Source organism: Nicotiana tomentosiformis, chromosome 6 (assembly GCF_000390325.3).
Source record: "Nicotiana tomentosiformis chromosome 6, ASM39032v3, whole genome shotgun sequence".
Taxonomy (NCBI): domain Eukaryota; kingdom Viridiplantae; phylum Streptophyta; class Magnoliopsida; order Solanales; family Solanaceae; genus Nicotiana; species Nicotiana tomentosiformis.
The window spans coordinates 114654816-114681242 of NC_090817.1; the positions used below are offsets into that span (position 1 = coordinate 114654816).

The 26427-nt window shown below is 35.6% G+C and overlaps 2 protein-coding genes and 1 long non-coding RNA gene across 4 annotated transcripts; 2 read left to right on the forward strand and 1 right to left on the reverse strand.

Moving 5' to 3' along the window:
* Positions 1-1825: 1825 nt before the first annotated feature.
* On the reverse strand, positions 1826-3807 carry LOC104096849 (uncharacterized). Its single transcript, XR_686438.2, has 2 exons — positions 3321-3807; positions 1826-2078 (listed from the first exon to the last, which is right to left on the reverse strand). It is a non-coding gene; the product is annotated as an uncharacterized lncRNA (long non-coding RNA).
* A 9792-nt stretch (positions 3808-13599) lies between these two features.
* Positions 13600-21806, forward strand: LOC104096850 (AT-hook motif nuclear-localized protein 8-like). 2 transcript variants are annotated; one of them, XM_009603288.4, is made up of 5 exons: positions 13600-14285; positions 16224-16276; positions 19337-19468; positions 20907-21062; positions 21146-21806. In XM_009603288.4, exons 1-5 carry the CDS (start codon positions 13790-13792, stop codon positions 21419-21421), a joined length of 1113 nt encoding a protein of 370 aa, XP_009601583.1. In that variant the 5' UTR covers positions 13600-13789; the 3' UTR covers positions 21422-21806. The 2 variants fall into 2 exon arrangements, with proteins under 2 accessions (XP_009601583.1, XP_009601584.1); XM_009603289.4 differs by having other exon boundaries at positions 21135-21300.
* Positions 21807-24742: 2936 nt separating this feature from the next.
* On the forward strand, positions 24743-25357 carry LOC117276899 (transcriptional regulator SUPERMAN-like). The gene has a single exon (XM_033656305.2). The coding sequence runs from the start codon at positions 24743-24745 to the stop codon at positions 25355-25357; it is 615 nt and encodes a 204-aa protein (XP_033512196.1).
* Positions 25358-26427: the final 1070 nt, after the last annotated feature.

Sequence of the window (26427 nt, forward strand, 5' to 3'; positions counted from 1 at the left end):
CATTTAGCCCGTGTATATACTTGTCACCTCGTGTGCACGATTTTCAACACATCAACATTTTTATATCAATACCAATCCTAAGAAAAATTTCCCCCACACAAGGTTAGATAAGTCACTTACCTCGACTTGTGTAATTCTTTACTCTGCTATGCCTTTGCATCACGAATTAGCCTCTGAAAGTCTCGTATCTAGTCATAATTAATTCGATTCAATCAATACAATTTATTGAAATTTATTCCATATAAAAATATAAATTTTCCAACAAAAATTCGCATTTTAACTCAAAAATCGCCCGTGGGGCCCACGTCTCGTAATCCAATAAAACTCATAAATCCGATAACCCATTCAATTATGAGTCCAACCATACTAGTTTCACTCAAATCCGACTCCGAATCGACGTCGAAATCTCAAAATTTTATTTTATGCGATTTCTACAAATTTCAATCTCAAAACACTAATTAAATGATGAAAACAATGATATACTCGTGTATATTGACCAAATCCGAGTTAGAATCACTTATCCCGATATTTTTCTTGAAAATCTCTCAAAAATTGCCTCACCCAAGCTCCAATTTGTCAAAAATGAAAAATGAGACGAAGTCCCCTTTTTATAACTTAAAGTTTCTGTCCAGGTGCTGCCCTCGATTGCTGCCCCCGGTCGCTGCCTCTGATCGCTCTCTCCATCTCTCTCCCCCCCCCCCCAACGCTGCCCCCGATTGTTGCCCCCGAATTCCAGCAGAAAAATTCCAGTTATTGTTTAAGTCCAATTTCGATCCGTTAACCATCCGAAACTCACCCGAGGCCCTCGGGACCTCAACCAAATACACCAATAAGTCCTAAAAGATCATACGAACTTAGTTGAAACCTCAAATCACATCAAACAATGCTAAAACCACGAATTATACCCCAATTCAAGCTTAATGAAACTTAAGAATTTTCAACTTCTACATTCGATGCCAAAACTAAACAAATCAATTTCGATTGACCTCAAATTCTCCACACAAGTCATAAATGACATAACATAGTTATAAAAATTTTTAGAACTGGATTCTGACCCCGATATCAAAAAGTCAACTCCCCGGTCAAATTTTCAAACTTGAATTCTTATTTTAGCCATTTCAAGCCTAATTTAACTACGGACTTCCAAATAAAATTTCGGACACACTCCTAAGTATAAAATCACCATACAGAGATGTTGAAATCATCAAAATTCTATTTCGGAGTCGTTTATACATAAGTCAATATTCGGTCAACCTTTTCAACTTAAGTTTTTATTTTGGAGACTAAGTGTCTCAATTCATTTCGAAATCTCTCTGGACCTGAACCGACTACCCCGACAAGTCACATAATAGCTATAAAGTACAAAATAAACAGCAAATGGGGGAACGGGGCGACTGGCCGGGTCGTTACATCGTAACTATCAAATAGAGGCAAGCATGAAATTATTGGCAATGTTGACATTCGATCATAAACATGAATCATTATGCATTTAAGATTTGTCTACTGCACTACTAAACTCATTTCAAGCTTTTACACCATTGGCCATCTTCATAATGATAATCATTATTGATATCATCACAAATCACGAAATCATACAAATAATAATGAGAATCTAGAACTAATCTTAGAGTGACAATTACATGAAAGTATCTTATCAGTGACAACTCGTGCTACATCTACAAACTTCATTTCATTAATCCTTTCTTTTTAATTTACTACTTGAAAACTGATGAATTTATCATACGAGAAATATCACTGTTGTTTCGACCATATCCCTCAGTGAATCAGCTTTAACGGACAAATTGGACTGGCCTTTTGCTACAGATTTAACTAACATTCATGCTTCTAAATTCAACACAAAGGGAAAAATGATTGCATGCTCATTCAGATATACAATAAAGGTTGCAATTCAAACTCATTCGTATTCATCTAAAACAAATACAGAGAGAATGAATTATTACACTTGAATTTCCAATTAAACAATCATAACAGCCTAATAAATGTACTATAGACGTTTGAAGCATCACACTCAAATTCCTCCTTCCGCTTCCACATATTTCTCAACCAAAACTCACATCCTGAATCAATTCAGTTGATCAACCATGAGCAAACAGATCTTTATACCATCCTCTAACATGATATATGTAGTAAATTCAATTTATAACTCAAAAAATACCACATTCCAGAACAACAATCAGACCAGACACAACTTTGGATGAATATGAAACATATTCACAGCACTGAAACTTAACGGAGCAAACAACAATTCTACACTTCAAACAAGAACTGAAATTTATGTCATTTGGTCAAGAATGATACCTGGCTTACAGAAAAATAGACAAAAAGAAAATAAATCTCTGACTTTGGAGAAGAAATAGCTAGAACTAAGAAGCAGCTACAACTTGATGAAGCAGCAACGAACATCAAAATGAAGCCAAAACCCCACTTCTTGACCCAGAACTTCTGGGCCAGAAGAAATGAAGTCAAACAGCAGAAAAAGAAACAAACTCAGAAAATATTTTTTTTAATGTTTTTCTGAAATTTAAAAGCTGGAATGCTAGAATTTTTGTTCTCTGCTGAAAAATGAGAATGGAGATGAGTGAAAGGGAATCTCTAAAAATGAAGTGAATTGTGTGTAGCTCGAGTGAGGGAATGTGTAGTGTCTTATATAGAATATGAGTGTGTGCTATATGCAAAAAAAAATGAGAGAATAATCAGGAAATCTGTCAGCCCTAAAAAAATAGGAAAAAAGCATCTTTGTAACAGATTTGGACAACTGTCCTTTTCCATTTATTCTTTTCTTATTTTACAGCCCATATTCCTTTATGTGTTTTCCCTTTCTAGCCCCAAATTCCACGATCTTCCCCTTTTCTTTATCAATTTATTGCTATCAAGTCCCTTTCTTATTTTTAGAAGCTTCCTAAAATAAGTAACAACAAGATTCCTTCAGAAATATTTCCTAATCAACCCCCCTGAAGTCTCAATTAATACCATTCTTTTAACCTTTTTTTTTTACCCAAAATTACTGCCTTCTTTCTCTTAATAGCATTAAACATAAATTCACTAAGCTTAAACTAACAAAAAGCTAACAAACATAACTAGTCATGAATTACCAACTAATTATCGTGTTAATTAAATAAATATGCAATTTGAAACCACAACAACAAACTATCCAAACTTCAGATTCAGCAAACAACTAATTAGACAATTAAAATAATTAACGATTGACCTAAGCATGTGCCAAATAAGAACTGAGAATTAAGTAACAATTAAACAAAGAATCACTAATTTAGGGAATGAAAAGGAGAAGAAAAGATTACCAATAGAAGATAAGGCTGCCCGAAAAATGACATCTGACTAATAGCCGACATTGTTACATGAGTATTAGCCCACACTCGAGGCGTAGCCAATACTATACGTGATGATGTTCGCCATATACCGGCAAAAGAAATCAATGTTATGGGGATTCCATGGTGCTGGCCGGATTCTAGTGGCTAGAATAGGTCAAAACTGAATCCAATTGACAACTCTCAATAAGAGTGTTCGATTAGCGTTAGTTTGAACCTCAGGTAGGCCGGATTTAGGAAAAACTCAAAATGGGGATGGATTTAGGTTTTTGTGACTTCTTAGATCTAAAATCCGCGGAGTTGTTGGGATTTTTAAAGGAAACGGGTTGGGGATTAGGAATGAGGAGGAAAAGGAATTTGTGTGGTGACGATTTGGGGACTGCCCGCCGCCGTAGGGCGATTTCCGGCGGCGGAGACGACAAATGTTGAGAAAGATGAGTCTGTGAGTTTTTTTGTGGGGGTTAGGGGGGTCTGGTTCAGACAATTTTATTTAATAAGGGAGTTGAGTTATGATCCAGTGGATCAAGATCAATGAATGGTGGAAATTCTCTTGACCAGTCTTTGACTCAAAACGACATCGTTTAGGAGTCAAACACTGCCATTTTGGTTATGGGGGAGCTAGACTGGGTCAAAATTTTGGGGTTGGGCGGATCTGAAACTTAACTGGGCTGATGCAAATGCCTTAGCCCAATTATAATGAAGAAACAAACAGCCCCCTTTCCTTCCATTTTTGTATTTTCAATTTTAACCATTTTTATTTAACATGCCCCAATTCAAACTAATTTGTAAAATTAACCTACTTTTTATATATATAATAATGAAGTACAATATTATAGCAACTGATCAATTTTAACTTAAACATCATAGTGTAATATTGTAGCAACTGATCAATTTTAACTTCTTTTTTTTTTGGCTTCAAACAGTAACGACTATTATTGAGAAATCACAAGAGTACAAAATACAGAATAGTTGGCATCCCAAACTCTCTGTTCCAGTAGAGGAGGAACATGCTCCAACCAATACATTTGTAGGCCAATACATTTGATGGCAGATTCTATGCCAGACCCACTTCACATACATGAGGATATCAAGGCACATCAAAATTATAAAGTCTTAGCAATTGTCGATCCAGTATGAAATTGTTCTTTTTTGTTGACATCCGGAATAAGGGGAATTGGAGTCTATCCATGTTAACATCTCCTTTAGCCTATGTGGGAAGTTGCTGGAAGGAAGTGTACTAAGTAATAACATTACACTGTAAGCCACAATTAGAAAGATTATCTGCCACTTTATTACATTCCCGGTAGCAATGTCTCAGCTTTACCTCTTCAAAATACTCCATCTTCTTTCTTATGTCATTCACTTCATGTTGTAGTCTCCATGGGATATTAGCATCATTTGTTAACCATTGAACCAATAACAGGGAATCACTTTTCACCTCTAGCATCCTCATATTATGATTAATACACTATTCGATTCCAGCTTTGAGTGCTAGTGTTTCTGCAATATTATTTGTTTGTATATCAAGAGGCATTGCATAAGCAGCAACCATCTTCCCATCATCATTTCTAACAATCCCACCCCCACCACTAGGTCCTGGATTGCCTTTAGAGCATCCATCCGTATTTAACTTCATCCATCCAGTTGAAGGAGGACGCCATTTTACTACAAGAGAGTTAATAACAGGTTGTGCCTTATCCATTAGTTCAAAAAAATGATTTAATCTCATAAATGGAAGGATTCTAGGGAATTGCTTATGAGCAATCATATTAATTTGTTGGGTGGTACGCAAGATAATTCTATTAGATGACATCCTTACCCTTTCATATCTACTCGAATATCTTGCTTTCCAAATATGCCAAACGATAACACTTGGTGATATTTGGAGAATCAGTTTATGAATAAGATTATGATCTTTTCCCATCCACCATGTAATGATCATATGTCTGATGCTCCTCTGCGCCCTCCTGATCCTGAGCATTTGATTAAAAAAAATTCAAACAGTGTCGGCTATTCTGCTATTGATAAATAAGTGTTCCTCATCCTCCTGATTAGGATTGGTACAGCAAGAACACATCGAGGGGAGAGAAATACCAAATCTACCCATATTAGCATCCACTGAAACTTTATGTGTGAGTAATCTCCACAAAAAGAATGACACTTTAAAAGGATTCTTCTTGTGCCATATCATTTTGTTGACTAGAGAAGTGTTTTTTCTTTCCCTTAGGCTTTCCCAGGCAGAGTTACAATTAAATCTTTCATATAATGACACAATCCATATAGGTTGATCATTTAGATCGGAAGAGCCAATTTTAACTCTTTGGATCTGTTGGACAACATATAAAGGAAGTTGTTGGCATAATTTTGGAACATTCCATTCTCCATTCTCAATATAAGTAGAAACTTGAGATCTGATGGATCTAGATGCACCACCAAACTGAGCTAGGTTTCCTAGACCAGTCCAATTATCCCACCAAAAGTTAGAGTTGCCCTTATTTACTTTCCAAAGGATCATGTGGTCAACTCTATGTTTGATTTTCATCATTCTTCTCCAAGTATGTGAGTGCGTATAATTCCATTTTCTGGCCATGGAGTGAATCCTTTGAGAGTATTTGGCTCTCATAAATTTTGTCTACAATGATTCTTTGGTCCGAAACACCCACCACAACTTTGCTGCAAATGTATCTGAAATATCGTGGAGATTTATGATCCCAATACCACTTTCATCAGTAGGTAAGCATAATTTCTTCCATGATGTCCAATGGTATTTCTGTTTTCCATCTCTCGTTCCCCAAAAGAAATTAGCAAATACCTTCTCAATTTTCGTTAATATAGTCTTGGGAGGTTGGCAAATTGATAGAAGGTGCAGGGGCATAGCTGTTAGTACATGACTTATAAGTACCTTCTTACCACCAGGTGACAGAAGGTTACTATGCCAAGATCCTATCCTTTGTATTATTTTAGTAGCCATGTCCGTAAAGAAATGAACCTTTTTCCTTCAATAAAATAAAGGACATCCCAAATATGTGATTGGAAAATCCTTTTCCTGAATGTCCAAAGTCCCTGCCACTATATTTTTTCTTCTCTGAGAGATATCTTTGTCCATCAAGAAGCAGCCTTTTCCTTTATTAATGAGTTGACCAGAGTTCTTCTCGTATCTAGTCAGGGTCTCCTAAATCAGTTGTAGAGTTGATGTTTTACCTGAGCAAAAAATAATAACATCATCGGCATAAGATAAATGATTAATCTTTGGTCCATTTGGCAGCATGTTAAAGCCAATTAACCTTGGATTATCATAAAGTTTGTTTAGACTTCTAGAAAGAACTTTAGCAACAATTATAAATAGAGAAGGTGATAAAAGATCTCCCTGTTTGACTCCTCTATGAGATTTGAAGAATCCATGTCTTCTGCCATTGAGAATCACAGTATACCAATTGTTACATAAAAAATTCCAAATAATGTGGATCCACTGCTCATTAAAACCCATTTTCCTCATGACAAAACCCAAGAAGTGCTAAGAAAGCCTGTCATAGGCCTTGTTCATATCTAACTTAACTATAACATTGCCTCCCTTATTAGGTTTTCTTATATCATGGATGATTTCCTGAGCAAGTAGAACATTTTCCCCAATAGACCTTCCTTTTATGATACTGCTTTGATTGAGTGAGATAATCTTAGGCAATAACCGAGACAACCTATCATCCATCACTTTGGAGATCATCTTCTAAGAAATATTGCCGAGACTAATAGGTCTGAAGTCTGAAAATGATTGAGGAGAGTCTACTTTTGGAATAAGCACCAGACAAGTACTGGTAAAGAATCTGGGCATTTGATCGCCGTTAAACACAGCTCTAACCATATTTACCATATCATCTCCAATAATGTCCCAAGTTTTCTGGAAAAATAGGCTATTAAAGCCATCGGGGTTTGCAGAGCTGTTGGGATTGATATCAAAAATTATATTTCTAACCTCTTCCTGTGAAGGTTCTGCTAGAAGCATTATATTGTCGTCATCACTGATCAATCTAGGTATGCAATTCATAATACTCATGTCATTATCTAGGTTGCCACCGTTGAATAAATCCTAATAGAAATTAACAGCAGTTATGGCTATGTTATCTCTCCCTTCCACCCACTGGACATCAACATTAATCCTATGAATGTTAAGTAATTTTCTTTTGCCTCTCACCACACTGTGAAAGTATTTTGTATTTTCATCACCCTTCAGTTGCCATTTAAGATTGGCCTTTTATTTCCAGAAAGCTTCAACCACCTTATGGTGAACCACTAGTTCGGCCTTAGCTCTATTAAGATTCATTCTATCTTCTTGGTCCAAAGAGTTCATATACATCTCCTCAAAGTGATTAATATTATTTTCAAGGAGATGTGTCTTGACAAAAATATCCCCAATCTTATTTTTGGACCATTCACTTAGAGCTCTACTAGTCTTCTTCATTTTTTGATGCACCACCCAGAAAATATTGCCAGAGATCTCTGTATCCCACTGGTGTCTCACAATTTCAGTAAAATCGTCTTGATCCACCCAAAAGTTCAAGAATTTGAAGTACTTGATGTAGTTATCTTCTTCATTCTGTGCATACATCATGATCGGGCAGTGATCAGAACTAATTCTTGTCAAATGTTGTATAGTAGTTTTGGAAAAACAGGCCTCCCATTCATCATTAACTACCAACCTGTCTAACCTTTTTCAAATGATTTCTTTCCCCTTTCTTTCATTACACCAAGTGAATGCTTGCCCAGTATAACCCATGTCAGTTAAATCACAATCATGAAGACACTCTATAAAAGGTAGGTTGGACAAATTGTGAGGAGTACTACCCAACTTTTCATCAGTGCTAAGAATACTATTAAAATCCCCTATGACAGTCCCATGGGTTGGAAATAGTTGAAGCAAAAACTCTCATATATTCCTAGAGATCTTCTCTTCCAGCTGATTTGGATTTTGCATATACAACAGAGACATATAAATCCTTACTAGGATTATTAGGAGTTATTTTGCAGGTAACTATCTGAGCATGATTTACAAATACGTTGCAGTTCAGATCAGACCTCCAAAAGACCCATATTTTGTTACTAATATTTGCAAAACTTCCCTGCATTTCCATCATATTTTTATAAAACTCTATTGTAGTTTCTTGCATAAAAGGTTCTTGAATAGCAACAAAAGAAACTTTGTGATGTTTGATCAAGTATACCAGCCTTTCACTAGCTGCTTGGGATTTCATCCCCCTAATATTCCAATTTAGGAGCTTAATCATTGATAGAAATATTAGGAGTTGTTTGTAAGGTTCTTATTTTTTGTCCTTGTGATAGGAGGATCTCTAACCTTTCTAGTTTCCTTCTTTATTGCGAGATTCCTTGGTGATAGTCCATTTTCCTTACATGTTTTGTCAATCGATTTCTGAACTTCATTTGTTTTTGTTTTCGTTTTTTCGCTGCAAAATGCCTGAGCCAATAATTGGGTTTCCTCATCAGTCATCTCTTCTTCAGTAAACTCCTCGGATGTCTCTTCTTTTTTTTTTCTTCTTCTGTGGTAGTGTTATCTGCCCATTCATCCTGGAGTTCTTTTCCATTTTGATTAGTGTTTTGTTCTTCAGGCTCTTTGTTTGACTCTCTCATGTGGTCAATATGCTTATGAGGTTCCTCCTTATTGCTTAGACTATCAAATTTATTGTAAGTACTTGCATTTTTCTCTACGAGCATAATCTGTTTTTTAGCTCGTGTTCTTATTTAGTTGTACTTTCCATTGCTCTTCTTCTTCATGTCCTCTTTTAGAGTCTTGAAATAGAACTACTTGAAGATATTTGGGGTTCTCAATAGGGATCGGTAACTCTCCAGCATCATTTGTCAACTTTCCTAGTGCAATTTTATTTGGAGTTTTTGGTTGTGATTTGCTGCTAGAAATGCTCGCTCCTGCACCATTTATCAGCTTCTCTTGGGTAATTTGGTTAGGAACTGCTGGCTTTGGAATGCTGCTAGGTGTGACCTTTGCTTCCATTTCTTTCTCTTTCTCCATTGTAATTAATCCTTGCTTTGCAACTATTTGTATTATTTGCCCAGAATTAGTGCCTTCTGCATTAGGAAGAGGTTTATCAATACCAAAGATAGCACCTGTTGGTTTGTATGCTTGTTTAGGGGGTGCGCTCCTTCCTTTTTTCGGGACATTATTGTTATCTTTGCGGATTTGTAATTCTCTGCCCCTTTGAAATTGTTGGTTGCTAGCTACTTGCTTTTCTTTTGAAGTATTCTGATCTTTATCCTCATCATCCTTGGGCTTATCTTGGTTCTCTGTCATCTTCTCATTTGCCTCATTATTCTCCTTTTCCCAGCCTTCTACATTGATTAATTAAGTGCCCTAAAAGTCTACAATGAGTACAGTACTTAGGCACTCCTTCATATTCAAGCTTTTGTTCGTGGCCTTGTAGAGGATTAGTTGCATTCCTTTGACCAACAAATACATGATCCAATCTAGGTTTGGTCAAATCAATCTCCACTCGAATTTTTGCCATACTTGGTCTAGTCCTTCCCTTAGTAGCAACATCCATTGCCAGAGGGGTTCCAATTGGGCTCAAAATTTGTTTGACATAATGCCAAGTATGTAGATGGAATAGAAGTTTTGGCAAGAGCACCCATACCAGAGTTATTGGACTGTCTTCTTCAGGTGTGAAGTCAGGGGTCCATCTGCTTAACCACATAGGCTGACCTTCAATTTCAATTACATGCTTAAAATACACAACTTTGAAGTCTTCTTCATTGTAGACGTCAATAAACACATTCTTGTTGTCATATACCCCTATTTTAATCGAACCCTTGATTGGAATAGTTTCTTTGACTGTTGCTCGGATGGTTTCGATTTGGGGTCGGGTCTTCAAAAATCTCCCATTGATGGTGTATTTGCATTCTTCAGCCATTATGCCATAATAATCTTCAGCGTCGAATATCACCGCCGGCATCCCATTATGGGTTGTTATTTCATCTTTCACAATTTCTCGCTGACTGACGGAGCTAGGTTGCGATCCAGCCACATCGCTTAAGTAATTGTTTTTGGGTGGAATGATCTCATGGGAATTCATTTCTATTACTGACGGATCAGGTGGATGGCTTGGACGCGCCGGTACTAGGCCGGGCGTCCTCTCCATGAGGCGGCGCGTGGGTATCAGTCGAAGTAATTTGAGAGGAGAGTGTTTCTGTTAGAGAGAGAAAGGGAAAGAGCCGTTGTCTCCTTGAAATTGCTGGCACTTATTAATCTTTATTTATCATAAAACCTACTTGCCTATTTTAATCTAACAATTGACTATTTAATTAACTAAACAATATATGTAAAGTGACTAATGTATTTTTGTGATTTTTAAATTTTAGAAATACAACTAAATCATGCAACTAAATGCAATTAAGATCTAAAAATGTGATAACATGAAAACATAAAATATTTTTGACATTTTGTGATTAAAATTACTTCTAAATATGTTAAAAAGGTAAAATAAAAAAAATGCAAACAAATTAATTAAAATATAAAAAAAAATCCTAAAATTTTATCAAAATAATTCAAGCTATTTTGGAATGTTTTTAGGAGCAATTTATATCGGACAAAAATTACGTGCTCACAATATGTATCCTTTTGCCTTTCAAAATAAATTAGAAAAGAAAAAAAAAATCTCAGAAGTGCTGAAATAGATTCATGTAATTATGGTATAGGAGAGTGCTAGAGTATATTAAAAACAAAAAAATCTTTTAACAAAGGAAATTAAATGATTTTTTATTTTTGCCGACGAACATGACTATTCAATTACATTACATTATTGACTGAGACAATTTTAATACGCAGTGGTTGCTTCAAGTAAATATTAGCAGTTGCATATCATAAATGTTTTAGTAATTCCACGGTGTATACATAAAGCAATACGCTAGTCACCCAAATGATTCTGAATTTTTGACTATTAGAAAATCCTCATGTTCTAAATTTTGGTTAACCCACGTCATTTTCCTACTTCCTACGTCATCTTACCAACTTGACATCGACTAATAAACTTCTGAATGAAAAAGAATCAGAGAAAAATCCCTCAAATGTCAGAGGATGGTATACTAGAAACAACTATATGCCCCGTGTTTAGTTGAACAATTGTCTTTAAAATTTCTATTAGTTTTTTTGTAGAAGTTAAAAACATCTTTTTTGATTTTCAGTTGAAAAATAATTTTGTTAAAAAGTTACGATAAGTAGTATTCCGTCCATTTAATTTATGTGATTTTATTTTTTAATAAAAATGAAATATTTCCATAATGTTAAAATCACAGATTCTAAATTTCGTTCTTAATCAAATATGATTGCACAAAATGACATGGAAGGAGCAGTTTTTTTTGTTTCCTTTCTAAAACAAATTTTCAAAGTTAAAGGAACAAATAAGTACCAACCAAAAGGAAAAAGTGAGTGAGAGAGAGAGAGAGACTGTTTCTCTCCTCCTCCTCTGCTTTTGATCATCTTTCGGTTGCCATTTTCTTTTGTCCTTTTCAGTTTGACTGTACATAGTACACTCTCTCACTCTCCCCAAGGTAAGGGTGGCAAATAGGTCGGTTCCGGGCCTAAACGGATCAAGTGGGCTGGTTTCGGACCGGTCTTAAATTAAACAGGCCAAATGAGCTCGAATTAAATGGTCTTTTTGTAGGGACCGGCCTGGGACCGGGCCCGTTTGGTCCCGGGCTAAACGGTTCCGGCCCGCGGGCTAAATGGGCTAAGTGGACACACCAAATTTAAAAAAAAAAATTTAAATATGAGTTATCTTATTATATTATTATATATAGATGACAAAAAGTAATTATTTTATTATATAAAGGGGACAAGAAGTAATGGATAATAAAAAGCTTATTTTATTATATTATTATATAAAGGGGACAAGAAGTAATAGAGAATAAAGGGGTTATATTATTATATTATTATAAGTAATTAAAAAGATACATACACATATATAACTAATTAAAAAAACCGACTATTTTTTAATTTTATTTTATTTTATTTTTAAAGTTGAACGTTGGGACCGTTTGGCCCGCGAAAGGACCGGTTCGGTCCCGGGTCCTGGCGGGCCAAATGGTCCAGGTCCTTGCGGGCTCAAAGCATAGGATCGACTCACGAGACCGGCCCAGCCCCACTAAATCCGGTCTTAACGGTCCTGGCCTGAACCGCCCCACTTGCTAGCCTTACCCTAAGGCCATCTCTGACTCTCTCCCATTTCTCCATAATCGGAGTATTTTTTGCATGAGGCTCCAATATTCCCCATTTTACCCCCAAAACAGGGATAAATAGTGTTACCTCAAATATGGAGTGATACTATTCATCTCATCCATTACTATTCATCTTTATTTTATTATTATTTAACTCTTTTAATTTATCTCTTTATATATACCTAATTATATTTATGTAATATTTTTATAATATTAATTTTACATCTTAACTTTGATGTATAATTTTGATAAATTAATTGTCGTACATTTATTATTTTTATGCAAAATTATAAGTTAATCGTGACCAACGTTCGCCACAGAAGAAATATTTCGCAATGAAACAAAAATCGTGTCGAAAAGATGTTAAACGTGCATTCAGAGTTTTGCAAGCTCGTTTCGCAATTGTTGCAGGACCATCACGTTTTTGGAGAAAAGAAGTGTTACATGATATAATAACTACATGTATTATACTACACAACATGATAATAGAGGATGAACGTGATCTTAATGCACCAATTCAAGATGATTGAGAATGTCCACCTATAACGGTAGAAATGGCAGTAGATAAAAATCACCGATTTGAGCAATTTTTAGCTCGACACAAAAAAATTAAGGACAAAGATGCTCATTTTGCACTTAGTAATGCATTAATAGATCATTTATGGGAGCATACTAGATATGGAAGTTGAATATTTATGTAATATTTTATATGAATTTTACCATAATATAATATGTATTTAATTATCTTGTATCTCAATGATTTCACTTTTATTTGAATTATCCGTTAATATATATAATCTATAATATTTGCTTACAAATTATATTATTTAAAAATTTATGGTATAAAATAACTTTATATTAAATTATATGTGATGAATATATAAAAAGAAAAGATTGAATTTTTTTAATAGAAATAAGAAAATAAAATTTAAATAAAAATAAAAATAGAATATTGAAGAGAGAGAAGAATATAAAATAAAATATTCTTTTTTGAAATAAAAAATGAAGAGGAGTAACTTTGGCGAGGATCGGAGAAGAGTAGTAGGTTTTGAGTGTACAACAGCACCACCATTTCCCCCTCCCTCCCAAAAACCTCAAAAGAGAACAAAAATCCAACCTGCATTTTCAAATTTTCACATTTTTTTTTCTCTTTTCCTTTATAGCATCACCATAATAAGTCCAACCAAAGTAGAAGATTCCTTTGTCCCATGAATTCCCAAGAATCCCAACCCGGTCACCATCAACCCCACCCCCATCTTCACTCCCTACCCCACCAACTCCACCACCCGCACCACCAACAACCCCACGGAATAATGGCGGCGCTGCCTCAACAACACCACCACCACCAACAACACAATTCGTATGGTTTGCCTGAGAACGTTAATAATATGCAACAGCAACTACAGCAACAACAAACACAACAAACACAACAAAACCCTCGATTTGCTATAGATTACAGTGATGACGGGCCGTCGTCTCCTAGGGGTTCTTCCCCGGCAAGGAAGAAACGAGGGCGGCCAAGAAAGTACTCTCCTAGTCCTGATGGTAACAACATAGCTTTGGGCCTCTCTCCCACTCCACTACTTACTCCCATTCCTGATTCTGGTGCTGCTGGTGGGCCCGCCACTCCCTCTTCCGAAAACTCCTCTAAAAAGCTCAGAGGCAGACCTCCTACCCCTTTAAAGAAACAGCTCGACGCACTAGGTACCCTATATATCATCCTCTCCTTTTTTTTTTTAATTAATTTTAATAAAAGCTAGGTCTATTTTGAGACTGTTTTCCTATAAAAATGTATTATGTGGAAAATGTTTTATCTTGGAATATTAATTTTTCAATGTTCAATTTTGGATATAAAATGGGTGATTTATGGTAATTGTACAGAGTTTAGGATAAAGTATTAGGATAGTATTTCAGTGATATTTTCTAGTATTAGATGGTTGACAACAATCTAATAGCATTTTTGGCCAAGCTTCTCCAAGTTTCAAATTTGAAATGTTTGGCCAAGCTTTTAGAAGAAAAAAAGTGCTTTTGAGTAGAATTAGAAGCAGTTTTGGAGAAGTAGCCAAAAATACTTTTTTGCAAAGTACTTTTGAGATTCATACGCTTAGACAAGAGGGGTTGCTCTAATGGTAAGCAACCTCCACTTCCAACCAAGAGGTTGTGAGTTCGAGTCACCCCAAGAGCAAGGTGGGGAGTTCTTGGAAGGAAAGGATGCCGAGGGTCTATTGGAAACAGTCTCTCTACCTCATGGTAGGGGTAAGGTCTGCGTACACACTACCCTCCCCAGACCCACTAGTGGGATTATACTGGGTTGTTGTTGTTGTTGTTGTTGTTGTATACGCTTAGAAAAGCACTTTTTAAAACCTTGGTCAAACGTTAATTGCTGCTCAGAAGTGCTTTTTAAATTAATTAACCAAACATAAATTGCTTCTCACCAAAAGTACTTCTGAAAAAAGCACTTTTCAAAATAAGACAAGCTTTAAATGCTAGTTGAAGCAAGTGATATAATTAAGAGCCTATTTGGTCTAGCTGCCAAAAATTGCTTTTTTAAAAAGGTGCTTTTGTTCCAAAGTGCATTTCGAGAAAGTATTTTTGCAAAGTATCAGTTTGCGTTTGGCCAATTTATTTGAGTTGTACTTTTTGCAAGCAAATTATGTTTGGTCAATCTTTACAAAAAGTACTTTTGAGTATCAAATTATGAAAAAGGAAAGTGAAGTTTCAGTTTGTAGTTGGTATTATTTAAAAAGCGAGATATGGATATAAATATTTATTATACCGAAATTCAATTAAAATATAAAACATAAAGTAAAAATATAAATTAAAGATTTTAATCAATATAAAGTATAATTATTCCAAAGTAATAATATTGGGTACTCGATATTACTTATTGTTTACATGATGATTTAAATATTTCAAAAATACATCATTCAATATAAATTAAAAAACTACTCTTTTAAATTACTCTATAAAAAAAGATAACTCCGTTTCAATTTAGATGAGGTAGTTTGACTCGACACGAAGTTTAAGAAAAAAAAAGACTTTTGAAGCTTGTGGTCTTAAAAGCTTTGTGGAGCCATGACATTTGTGTGGTTATAAAAGCTTCTCATTAAGGGTAAAATGAAGATTTTAAAGTTGAATTATTTCCAAATTTAGAAATGTGTCGTTTATTTTGGAACCGACTAAAAAGGAAAGTACCTCATCTAATTTGAAACGGAGAGAATATCTAATTTGAGGCATAATTTCGAAAAATATAAATTTATTGTAAGGATATTTTTGTTTTGGACAAATTAATTTTCTACTTCTGGGAAGAAGCTAGAATTTGTAGTTTCTCCCCTAAAGCTGGAAAACTGCTTCGGTTGCTACTCAAAAACACTTTTTCATCTTGACCAAACATCTCAAATTATCCAAAAAGTGTTGTTTTGACAAAAAAGTACTCTAAATAAGGCTGACACATTTTAAAGAGATTGACTTTTTCCCTCAAGTAACTATCATTTTACTCTGTAAATATATCTCGTCATTAGTTTTAGAAACAACTTCATATGGAAATAGGCTTCCATTGTCCTTATTCCTTAGTCAATTTGATTGTTTTTTGTATTTATAACTCTATTAGAGTGACTGTTGGGGTTTCCTGATTGTTGACAGGTACAGGCGGAGTTGGCTTTACACCACATGTAATCTTGGTGAACGTTGGGGAGGTAAAAAGAATTTTTTTCTTTTAAATTATTTTGGGCCACAGATAACAACAAGCTATAATGAGAAGCAAATTGCGCCTAATGGGTGTTTTTAAAAGTAAAAAACACAAAAAGCGGCAAGGTCCTTAGAGCTTGAAGCAAAAAGCGAGAAGTGAATGCTTCTTTGAAGTGAAAGTCACAGTCCATGACATTAAAAAATACCAATCATATATGAATTTATCACTAGAATTGTTAGGACCGAGAACCTGGGTAGTGCGGAATTTAGCCAAACAATAGTATAATGACAATAACAAAGACAATGGAAGTTGATATTAAAGTATATAAATAAGACACAAATTTAACGTGGTTCGGTCAAACTGACTTACGTCCACAAGCGGAGAGGAGCAATTTCACTATACCAATAAGAGTACAAAAGAGAGTACAAAATTAGAGTAAACACTCTAATTAATCCCAAATACCCTAAGAGAATAACCTCACAAGATCTCTCCAAAAAAAAGGTTCACACAAGTGCTTCCCAACACTAACTCTCATACAAAACACTCTTAATAAAGGAGGAAAGGAAGAAACAAGAAATGAAGACTCAAGTTTTGTTGGTGTGTTTTCAAATGGGTAGAGAGTCCTCATTATATAGGAAAAGAAGAAAGAAATGCTTGGCCAACAATTGGCCACATCCTCTCAAAATACAAGGCCATTTATTTGGCCAACAAGGCCTTAAATAAAAGGCTCCAAATGTGCCAACAAGGCTTACAAATAAAAAGCCTAAAAATAAGGCCACTTTTTACAGATCTCCACCTTGGCCTAATTTTGGCTGATATAGTAAATTTGCTTCACATTCTCCGCAAAAGCCCCAATGGGCATATGTCAAAATTTAATGCCATCAAAATCAGACAAGTTGTTTGATACTGAAACTGTAGTAGGGCCTATAACAGTGGAGCCCAATAAAGTATACAACGAACCAGATCTGTGTGCTTTCATGATCACAAGAGCACCTTGAAATTTTTTTAGAACTACACCTTCACCAGTGAATTTGCACCCAAGGGATCCTAAAGCGCCCAAAGAGATGAGATTTGTTTTCAACTAAGGAACATATCTCACATCGGTGAGAGTTCTTACCACACCATCGTGCATTCTGATCCGAATTGAACCTTTGCCAGTAACGTTACAAGTAACATTGTTACCCAGTTGGACAACTCCACCTGCAACTGAATCATATGTAGAAAACAAGTCCCTGCTAGGACACATATGATATGAACAACCGCAATCTAAAATTCACTCATTTTCTAATCTGAAATTAGTTTCAGTTGCTAAAAATATAGTTCCCTCAATCTCATCAGTTGCTACACTAGCTTCGGCGGTGTCAGTATTTTTGTGCTCATTTTTTTCTTTCTTTGTGCTTTTCTTTATTTTTCAGTTTATAGCATTCAGAGATATTGTGACCTTTCTTATGACAATAGCGACACTCTAAATTATTGTATCTGGAATTGGAGTCGGATTTGCACCTAACAAACAAGCCAACTTCCGCTTGAGTTCCACTAGCTTCCCCAGTAATATCACTATCTTTCTGTTCTTTTGATTTTAAGATAGATTTAATATCCTTATAAGAGATATTATCCTTTGCATAAAGCATAGTATCTCTTATATGCTTAAAAGATGGGGTAGAGAACAAAGCAGTAACACGGCTTGATCCTCATCTTTAATTTCAGCATCTATATTACTCAAATCCATAAGAGTGGAATCAAAGGTGTCAAGATGAGAGAGAATAGAGGTACCTTCACCCATACGAATTGTATAAAGCTTCTGCTTCAGGTAAAGTCTATTTTCCACCGTCCTCTTCATATATAAGATTTTCAACTTTTCCCACATGCCTTTGGCTGTGGTTTTTACAGAAATTTCACGTAAAACCTCATTTGAGAGATTTAAGATGATACCTGATTTTGCCTTTTTATCTATGATGGCAAACTCCTCGTCCGTCATTTTATCTGGCTTCTTCTCCTTTCCTTGCAACGCCAAGTCTAAGCCATCCTGAATTAGGATAGATTCCATCTTTAATTGCCACATTCCGAAGTTTGCACGTTGGTCAAATTTCTCAACATAAATCTTTCTTAAAGTCATATTGGCTACTGAAACAAACCCGGTTAGATCCGGCTTTGATACCAATTTGTCAGGATCGGGAACCTGGGTAGTGCGGAATTTATTCAAACAACGGTATAATGACAATAACAAACACAATGGAAGTTGATAACAACGGCAATTAAAGCATATAAAGAAGACATAAATTTAGCGTGGTTCGGTCAAAGTGACCTACGTCTACAAGCGGAGAGGAGCAATTTCACTATACCAATAAGAGTACAAAATTAGAGTAAACACTCTAATTAATCCCAAATACCCTAAGAGAATAACCTCACAAGATCTCTCCAAAGAAAAGATTCACACAAGTGCTTCCCAACACTAACTCTCATACAAAACACTCTTAATAAAGGAGGAAAGGAAGAAACAAGAAATGAAGACTCAAGTCTTATTGGTGTGCTTTCAAATGAGTAGAGAGTCCTCATTATATAGGAAAAGAAGAAAGAAATGCTTGGCCAACAATTGGCCACATCCTCTCAAAATACTAGGCCATTTGGCCAACAAGGCCTTAAATAAAAGGCTCCAAATGTGCCAACAAGACTCACAAATAAAAAGCCTAAAAATAAGGCCACCTTTTACAAGAATGATGAAATTGCATTAAAATAACTAATTTCAGTATCATATATACAATAGCGCTGATATTAATCCAACTCCTCAAAGTTGTGATTTAAAGAATTGAACGCTTCTCGTTGGGATCACTTTATTCATCATCGTTTGAAGCACATATTTCAATGAAGCACATAACTTCACCCATGCATTTCTTTCTACTAAAGGTGCTAGCGTTCTAGAATGTGCATTTTATTCCATCATTTGTGATTGGTTGTCTCGCAAGGCACAACGGTAGTGCAGTGTGAAACCATTGTTTCCTATGCCTTTAACTGTCCATTTTTTAGGTTGACTTTTCACTATAATGCGAATATGTTTTCTTGGCTGAAGGACATAGCATCGAAGTTACTGGCTTTCTCAGAGCAAGGACCGCGTATAGTTTGCGTTCTATCCGCACATGGAGCCATTTGTAATGTCACCCTCCAGCAACCAGCAATGGGTGGTAGCATTGTGACTTGCGAGGTTCGTATGCTTTTGAGCTTAACGATGCCTTGCTGATTCGTTACACTGTTACTGTTGGTAATTGTTTGTGCCTAATAGTGCACTGGAGTTTTATGGCTGAGTGATCCAATGCCTTTCTTGATGCTCATGTATAATTATCCATTGTCACATCACCTTTGATTATAAGATAGTATTAGTTTGGACATAGCCTATATTATTTCAGTCATGTGTTAATCTTTTGATTAAGTTACAAAACTTGAATGTTATTTCCCGTTAAACTGATTTGTGTGTTGGCATGAAATGCGTCTTTTGCATGAAAGTTGGAATGTGTCTTTTGCATTAGATTTTTCTTGTGATTTAAGTGATGAATGCATCTTTTGCATGAAAATATCCACTCTCGCATCACCTTTGATTCTAAGGTAGTGATTGTTCAGAAAGTCTCTCTTTGTTTGTAGTAAGAAGTTTGTAAAGCTCGTATCATTCTTCCAAAAGGGTGGCTTTATAAGTAATAATTAACAATTCGTAATATGCTTGACCTCGAGTTGCAACCAAGAGCAACTTGACACAGAATTTTGGTTGCCATCATCTAAGTTGCTCCGACACGACAATTTAGGTGCTGCGACCGTGTCGATACGACACTAGTGTGGGTGTGGGGGTGGGTATGGAATCCGTACCAGATCTGGTCAAACGATTTTGGATACTTTGATCACGATTGGGTGAGTGTTGTGGACTCAAAACTCATTCACTTTATGATCACATAACATAGGATCATCAAGGTGATGTGCAAGTTTTCTGAGTTTTCTCCAACATCATATCCGTGTTTGCAAAATACAGGTAATAGGTTCCTTTGTGCTTTAGGCAAGATTTGCTTTGGGCCAACTATTTCTTTTGGAATCTGATATTGTTCAGTATTTTCTTGAGCTTGGTTAGACAAAGGGCTATCTTTTGGCAGTTGAGAAGGTAAAAGGATGTGAATGTGTCTTTCCGTTATCGTATTTATCCTATCACCAATTGATTGAGTAAATATTGACATTGAAATATATGGAGATCAATGTTTTCTATTTCCATTTAAACTTTACTTGTTTTTGTCATTGGAAATTGGCTTTCATCAGTTGGTGACTGGTGATCTACAGTTGGTTGTTGGTACCATTTATTATTTGAGTTTAGCTTCCAGAGAAGCCTAATTTACTGATGAATTGCTGTGAAATGATATCTTGAACGTATTAGTAAGTCGGATTGTGGACTAGCTAGGTGTCTTTATCTTTTCTAAAGTGTGCATTCCACATGTACTTATATCCATTGTATTGCTAGAATGATCAAATTGTCTGCTATAATTGTGTCATTGTTTGTACATGCAGAGTTTTATAAACATGATCGTAGTACCTACACTAATCTTTCGCTTACTTTATTCCAACTTGTTTCACCAGTCATTGCATATGGTGGTATTCTTCATATGCAGGGCCGATTTGAAATCATCTCTTTATCAGGTTCGCTCTTGCGCTCTGAAAGTAACAGTGGCAGAACAAGTAGTCTAAGTGTGTCACTGGCCGGGTCAGACGGTAGAGTTTTGGGCGGTGGAGTTGCAGGATTGCTCACGGCTGCAACACCAGTACAGGTGCTGTTCTAACTACCTTTGTTCCTGCACTCTCATTTGAGTGCATATTGTTTAATTGGTAACTGTTCTCAGTTCATCACCAGGTGATTGTGGGTAGCTTTATTGCGGAAGGGAAAAAGCCAAAGTCTAAGACGCCATCTTCAACACCACCACTTTCCAATATGTTGAATTTTGGTGCTCCGCACTTGGAGGCGAGCCTTCCTTCCCAGGATGCCTCGAGCAACTCATCTGATGAAAATGGGGGTAGTCCTCTCAGTCATGAACAAGGACCTTATGGTAATGCAGGTCAACCATTGCACGGTATGCCAATGTATGCAAACATGGGCTGGCCAAACAACAGTATGAAACTGGTTCCTTAATTGACATAACGTTGCAGAAGGGTATTTGACATCTGAATACCCTGCGCCAGAGTTGGCAGTTGATTCTAAATGTTAACGAGCAGATTTTAGGTGTTATATTACCTGATGATTTTAGGTGTTCCTTTGAGTTTCAGACTTGAAGCTCCCCACCCCCCCTCCGTATTCACCTGTTTATTCCCCTTTGATTTTTTTCTTTGGTATGTAGTTGATTGTTCTAGCTCTGGTCAAAAGCATGGCTTGTTTAGAAAAAAAGCCATTCATGATCGTGGTATATGTTAGGTGACCTGGAGTTGAGTCTTTTATTTTCATATTGGCAGAACAGACTTATCTGTATCTTTCTTTTAGGAATTATTAGAAGGGTAGAAGCCTTTCAACTGTTTGAACATTTTTCTTTTAAAATTGTCTTTTGATCCTACCTTACATATCGATAACCAAAATAAGCAGAAGAAGATAGTATAATGTGTGAAACGTAGAACTAGGATTCTGAACCTAAATTTTGCAAATGAAGCATGTTAGCCTTCTATTCTTCAGCAAACCACTTGGAATAGGGTATATACATTATGTAGTTTATCGTACTAGAACAGAGATCATTTTTAATAATGCTGTGCAAATTTTAAACAGGTTTTTCTTGTGGTAATATGTATTAGCAAGCGAAAACATTAGAAATTCACCATAAAGTATTACAAATTAATGTTGTGAATAGCATTGGCTTTAAACCATTCTCAAAGTGAATATAAGATCTCATACAGTTTCATCTACCTTCTTCTGTTTTTGTTTACCCTTTGTGTTTGCTCCAAATTATGGGGGACTGTGGCAAGGGAATACTGCATCTATCTGTCTCAAGTAATAGTAATAAATTAATCTCTCTAGAATGCAATTTTTGTATGCTTTTTCTTCTTTCCTCTGTATAACATGTAATTCAGCTGGATATTACCTTACAAATAAATTAATTTCCTCACAATTCGTATTCATCATAAACAATCCTGAAAAGCATGATTTTGTTCTATTTTGACTATAAGATACAGCTGGGCAATATTATATAAGATTCAACGTTTCACAAGCTCTCAGCGAGCTGTAAAAATTATCACTATTAAATCAGTGTGACTGAAAGATAGATGCTGTTAGCCAGCACAAAGCTAGGAGTAAACAAGAGAATTAATCAGTAAACAAACAGGATTATTCCTCCTAGGCCAACCGAAGACGTAAATATCTGTAATTTCTTGATTTGTCGACAGCAATAAATTCTGTTACTCTATTGATATTTTAAAATTATTTAGCAGAGGCAAATAAGATAGGTTATCTTGTCACTTATTAATTACAACTGGAAAATCTTTTAGGCAGTAGAGTAACTTACAAAAGATGTTACTATCGCCATTCTATACGAGAGATGACTGATGAGGTCATCTTAACGGGACAAGAACAACAAATAAAATAGGGCGGGGGAGGGGATAGACCTAAGAAGCAGCACGTGTTTCGGAAAGGCAATCAAAAAATTGCAGACAAGTTCGCAATATTAATGTTTGGAAATGATCTAAGGTAATTGGGTGATTGCTTGTATTTTGACCATTCATAAATATACTTTCTCATTGATGTTTTAAGGGTCTAATTACCCTACAGGCACAGTATGTTGGCCATTTTGAGGTAAACTAAAGGGATTTTTACGCAAATAGCCCGTCATATTTATTGTTTACTTTTTCTAGCCATATACATATATTATACATAATTATACATATATAATATATAAATTATACATATATTATACTTTCACCGGCTATTTGTAGTTTAAGCCGTTTGATGTATGACTATTTAGGTTAATTCTTCTAAACTAAAATCCAAAATTCTTTAAATAAACATAAGCCCAATGGCCATTTTGAGGTAAACTAAAACCCAAAATTCTTTAAATAAACATAAGCCCAATCAAAGATATATTCAAACTCCCTCCGTTCAGTTGTACTTGTCCACTATTGACTTTGCACGTCCATTAAGAAATAATAAATGAAGTGCACAATTTACCATGGTACTCATATTAATTGATGCATATTTTTAATTTATTTGAGAAAACAACAACAACAACCACTCAGTATAATCCCACTAGTGGGGTCTGGGGAGGGTAGTGTGTACGCAGACCTTACCCCTACCCTGGGGTAGAGAGGCTGCTTCCGATAGATCCTCGGATCCCTCCCTCCAAGAACTCCCCACCTTGCTCTTGGGATGACTCGAATTCACAACCTCTTGGTTGGAAGTGTATAACATGAAATGAATAATTAATACTGTGGGTATAACAGGAAAAAAAGAAATTGTCTTCTCTTGATATGCTAAAAGTGACAAGTAAAAGCGAAAATCTATTTTTAGAATACTGGACATGTAAAAGTGAACGGAGGGAGTATATCATATATATATATCAAAAACCTGATACACTAAGCTCTCACTATACGCGGGGTCCGAGGAAGGGCCGGACCACAAGTCTATTGTACGCAACTTTACCCTGCATTTTTGGAAGAGGCATATATTAGCAAATGACAAACAGGGCATACCTTCATATGCAATTTTACATCTCTAATATATAAAGATGTATAAAAACTATGATAGTTAAAATGAAATGAAAGAAATAAATAAACAGATGTTAGTTACTCGAAACTTGGTCACATCTAAATGTCTGGAGATAATCACAGTGCCACGACAATGGTAAAGCCAAACGTTGCTAAGCTCAAATAAAAAAAGAAATCGTCGAATCCAATATTCCATCAAGTAACAATTAGTTATCCACTCATGAAACAAGAGCACTGTCCTAAACTACTTGAATATATTGTCAATGAGACATCGACATGAATTCCAACCAAGAAAAAGGCGTTAAAACTTAAGTTTCAAAGTCTTGTTTCTAAAATATTAGAGTTACTAATCTACTAGACAGGCATATTATCTTCTCATTTTTGTCTTGACTAGCTGCTAAACTCCACCTACATACTCTGAAAACCTTGTATATATCTTCAGTATAGCTAGGGTTTTTGTCTCCATTTCCCCACATTCAGCCCATCCTCTATTTAAACCTTGTTCATTTATCCTTGTTCCACATCTTATCTCAATCACCTATATATGTTCTTATCATCATGACTGATGAAATTGAGCCTTTGTCCTTGATTCAATTCCAAAAACTGGCTCAATTCCAACATCAACAACAACAACAATAACAACGATATTTATCACCAGCCTCACCGTTAAACCCTAGCTCAACCGTCGAATATTGGATGTGAGCAACAATAACAACAACAATATTTATCACCACCCTCACCGTTGAACCCTAGCTCAACCGCCGGCTATTGGATGTGGAACCCTAAGGATGACGATGATTCGTGGGAAATCAGAGCTTTTAAGGAAGATACTAGCAATTCAATGGGTGCAACTTGGCCCCCAAGGTCCTATACTTGTACCTTTTGTCGAAGAGAGTTCCGTTCCGCCCAAGCCCTAGGTGGTCACATGAATGTGCACCGCCGTGACCGTGCCAAGCTCAATCAAACACCACTTGCTTCAAATACCTCTACTACTTTCCCCAATACTAATTCTACCCTCCTAATTCAAACTCCAGAATTCATCACAAATGGTGGACTTTGCCTTCTTTACTCCTTACCTAATAACCCTAATACTATCTTCAACCCTTCAACAATTAAATCTAGTGTCGATCCCTCTACTCTTCTCTCTATCTCACCTTCTTTTATGAATAATTTGATGCCTTCTTGCACTCCTCCATCTTTAAATTTTCCAATCAACCAGCCTCAAAATATCAACTCATCATTTAACACAAGTGAAACTTCAGCATCTAATGGTACTAGTCATGATAATAATCACGACGATGGTAGCAGCAAGAGAGATTTAGTTATTGAAGATGAGATTGATCTCGAGCTTAGGCTAGGATGGAGATCATCATCATCATCAAATTAATTTCCTACACTTTTTGTGAGAACTTATTTTCTTTTCTCTTTCATGGATTGATTTCAGGATAGACCGCCTACATCACCCCTGGGCCTTCAATGGACCCTGCATGAATGCGGGATACTTAGTGCACCGGGCTGCTTTTGTTTGTTTTCTCTCCTTCTGTAGATTGATTTATTTGTTATGTGTAATAATAAAGATGATAGAAAAGTTTTTAGGGTTGGAATCCGAGCTAGACTGTCAAAAGAGCCTTGCAGTGCAGTGTCATTTTCCTGTTGCTGCGTGTATTTTATATTTTGGCTGGGGATTACTGAATCGGTATGATTGGACTGTTATATATTACCACATAAATAATTCTTTTCTGATGAACTGATTTAGTAAAAAAGTTGGTAGTTAAATGAACATTATTAATTCAATCTAGTGTGAATCCTACATATATTCGAACTCTATCCATGAAATGAAGATTCTTTTTCCTTTTGCTTCCTTCTCTTTTCTTATTTGGTTTTTGTCCTTCTCCTGCTTCCTTCTGTTGGCTATCTTTTGGAAAATTTTCATATTTTCGTCATATATTTTGAAGTGTTAAATTTTAATGGCTTTTTTAGTCTCACCATTTAAACAAATTAAATTATACGAATTAAAAAGTAAAAATGACACTGTATAGCCGCTGTAAAAATAATAGTCGAAAAAATATATAAAATCTATATATTTTTTTGTATATATATATATACATTATGTATGTTATATACAAAAATTATACAAATTTTATACACTTTTTCGGCTACTCGATGTAAATAGTTTCTAGCGCGGGCTAAAAGTGATAATACCCCATTAAAAATCTCCCTTCCCCTGAATTTGTTTTTTAAAAATAGTTTTACTCGGCATGAAATTTAAGAGAGAAATGAAGATAAATTTATAGTCTTAAACATGCCATATAATATTTGTATGGCTATAAAACTTTTAAAACTCTTGATCTTAGATATGTCATAATAATTTTTTATAGCTATAAAAGCTTCTCCTTTAATGATAAAATAAAATTTAAAGCTAATTGTTTCTATATGGAGTATAAACAATGGAGATAT